Source organism: Cryptomeria japonica, chromosome 5 (assembly GCF_030272615.1).
Source record: "Cryptomeria japonica chromosome 5, Sugi_1.0, whole genome shotgun sequence".
NCBI classification, from domain to species: domain Eukaryota; kingdom Viridiplantae; phylum Streptophyta; class Pinopsida; order Cupressales; family Cupressaceae; genus Cryptomeria; species Cryptomeria japonica.
In genome coordinates, this window is record NC_081409.1 from 76,668,327 (window position 1) to 76,670,955 (window position 2,629).

The following is a 2,629-nucleotide window of genomic DNA, read 5'->3' on the forward strand; positions in this document are numbered from 1 at the left end:
ATCGGTGATATATTATATAACTAGTAAATATCTGCATAAAAAATTCTTAAAAAATATTGAAAACTAAAAGAATTCAGATGAAATTTACCTATAATATTGAAAACTAAAAAAATTCAGATGAAATTTACTTATATGAATTTATTTGAATAAGAATAAAGAATCACATTTGTTTTTTGAAATACTCCAACTACTATCTTTAATTTTCGCTTTTATTCACATTTTTTTTAAAGGGGTAAACAACTTGAGCTATGAACTGGTGGGATTTGAACCTTGATGGCAAGAACAACAACAACACAAGAACTTAACCATCACAACATGTCACTATTGACTGATCAAGGCATTTTATTAATCAAGTGTGAGGCTGAATAAATTAGTAACCTGGCACTAGACACTTTGCTGTAAAGATAAATGTGCACAAACCAACTCCTTAACAAAAACTCAAATAGATGAAACATGATATTATTGAAAAAAAAAGAGTTTTATTATTTAGGAAATACATGTATTGAGAGAATAAGAGCATCGTATAAGCATAACAAGATGATTATGAGGAAAATTTCTCCCTAAAAAGGCCATGGAAGATGATATTTGGACTGTACCTCAATTTTGGCAATTGACATTTTTTGAAAAACTAGGAAGCTTGGAATAGATGAGGAGAGCTGCTACTTGCCTTTTACAGCTTTATTAGATGCATACATGTTCCACATCAAAGAATGGATTTATTTTATACAAGCAGGATCATGACAACTATTGACATTATTCCAACATCTAGCAACATATTTTATTCCTCAACAGAGCATGCTAAATATTTTCTTATAAAATATGACTGTTGATGGTCTTAAGGGCATTTGGGCTTGTTGTCATGGGTTTTCAGGTTGGCATAGCAGGGGCAGAGCTGTTTGTTCCCATATGTCCCTGGTGGAACACAATTACATCTGGCACAGCATGTACCACAGGCTCTCAAACACCTGTTTTTCAAAGATGCTGCTTTACATCTTCCTGTACAAGCAGCCTTGCAGTCTGCAAACAAACGCCCCCACAAAACAATTATTAGCCCATGAGACCAGCCACTTCCAAAACCCGGACACCCATCAAAACAATAACCAGCAAGCTTAAAATGAACACTCAGATTCATTGTCAAATGTTGCCAATAATTTTGCATATGATGGGCTTGAAGTGTCAAGCTTTTAGAGGAAAAATGTCTGTTTGAGAGTACATACCAATCGTTTTCAAAAGCCTGCGGTGTATCCCATTTGTTTGCAGCTGAAATCATATGAGAAAAGTCATTGGTAACTAATTGAATAAAGTATGAGCATATACTATATCTACATCTATCATGGAGATTGACATAATGTATGAGCATATACTTACTCCAAGTGACTTTGATTCAGAAGCATCAGAAGCTTCTACATATATCTGTGGTGTACATGAAATAAACAGATAAATCAGAACATAGCTAGCATGCCTTCAAAAATTTCTGCGATCATTATCTACTTAACCAGAGTATAAAAATGCAACATAACCTTTACCAAGCAAGGCAACACCCAAGAAAGAGAGAGATGTTAATATGCAGAAAACCAATATAGTAACATCAATTAGGTTACTTTGCAAACCAAAGCCCGGTTTGGATTGATATCTCTTAAACCACCTGCTTCTGATAGTTGTAATCAATGTAGAATCTGACATAACAATGTGGAAATCATACCAAAACAGAACAGCAATCTACTTTTGTATTATAATTTCTAGAAAATAAATGGAGCTATCCACCTTTAGAGGAAGCATCAAACTAATTCATATAGACCATGGAAATGAAAAAGGAAAAGAAAAAAAACTAAATTTGGCAGAACCCATTTCAGGAATCCTATACAACACCCACTGCCACCCCAATTTAGCAGACACATTCAATCATTACCTGAGAAACCAGTGCCATTACAAGACAGGCCAAGAGAAGCCTTGTTCCAAAAGCACCAAGTGAAGCCATGATATATATTCTGCAAATATACTTTTAGCTTGGTCTAAAAATTCCTACCACACAATATAGAGAGGCTGAGAAGCGTGCGCATATTGAGCTGGTGGGTCTAGAATTTATAGGAAGAAAGGAATCATATGGTGCAAGGAGGACTCTAAAATGTGCATAATTTTTCAAGTGCAAATCTGGCATGATTGTCTCCAGCTGGAGGAGAGAAGTATCACACTTTTCAAGTTGTTTATTTGCCATTAATACTTGAAACAAAATGTATTATTTGTGAAGAGATCAATTCTCACTGTCATGTCTTGTAGCTGCAGATTTTTGAAAGTTTTGTAGCTGCTTTCTCACACACACTTTTACATACAACAATACAATCTTGTAATATTTTAGAACAAAAAGGTGTCAAAATTATTACGTGGCAACCAACTACTTTAATGAGAGGACTTCTTCTCCAACTTAAATTCTCTTGCAAGCTCTAGAATGTCATTCTTTATAGCTATATTTTTAACAAAGATAAATGGTTTCTTGTCTTTATATTTATCTTAATGTAGTAAGTACTTGGGTATTGAATTTTGTCCAGATTTCTTTTACTTTTTATAGAAAGGATACATTTAACTTATAAAAAACCAAAATAATCAAATATAACGATATTAGAGAGACAGC

The 2,629-nt window shown here is 33.8% G+C and overlaps 1 protein-coding gene across 1 annotated transcript; it reads right to left on the reverse strand.

Moving 5' to 3' along the window:
• Positions 1-459: 459 nt before the first annotated feature.
• Positions 460-2,043, reverse strand: LOC131032757 (cypmaclein-like). Its single transcript, XM_057963806.1, has 4 exons — positions 1,910-2,043; positions 1,369-1,413; positions 1,218-1,260; positions 460-1,017 (listed from the first exon to the last, which is right to left on the reverse strand). The coding sequence occupies exons 1-4, from the start codon at positions 1,976-1,978 to the stop codon at positions 836-838; spliced, it is 339 nt and encodes a 112-aa protein (XP_057819789.1). The 5' UTR covers positions 1,979-2,043; the 3' UTR covers positions 460-835.
• Between the last annotated feature and the right edge of the window lie 586 nt (positions 2,044-2,629).

Bases quoted from the DNA above. Each gene is read 5' to 3' on its own strand.
- LOC131032757 (XM_057963806.1), bottom strand. From the start codon at position 1,978: ATGGCTTCACTTGGTGCTTTTGGAACAAGGCTTCTCTTGGCCTGTCTT. The intron at 1,414-1,909 runs GTAATGATTGAA...TGTACACCACAG, and splicing joins TAATGGCACTGGTTTCTCAG to ATATATGTAGAAGCTTCTGA. The intron at 1,018-1,217 runs GTATGTACTCTC...GTTTGTTTGCAG, and splicing joins CAGGCTTTTGAAAACGATTG to ACTGCAAGGCTGCTTGTACA.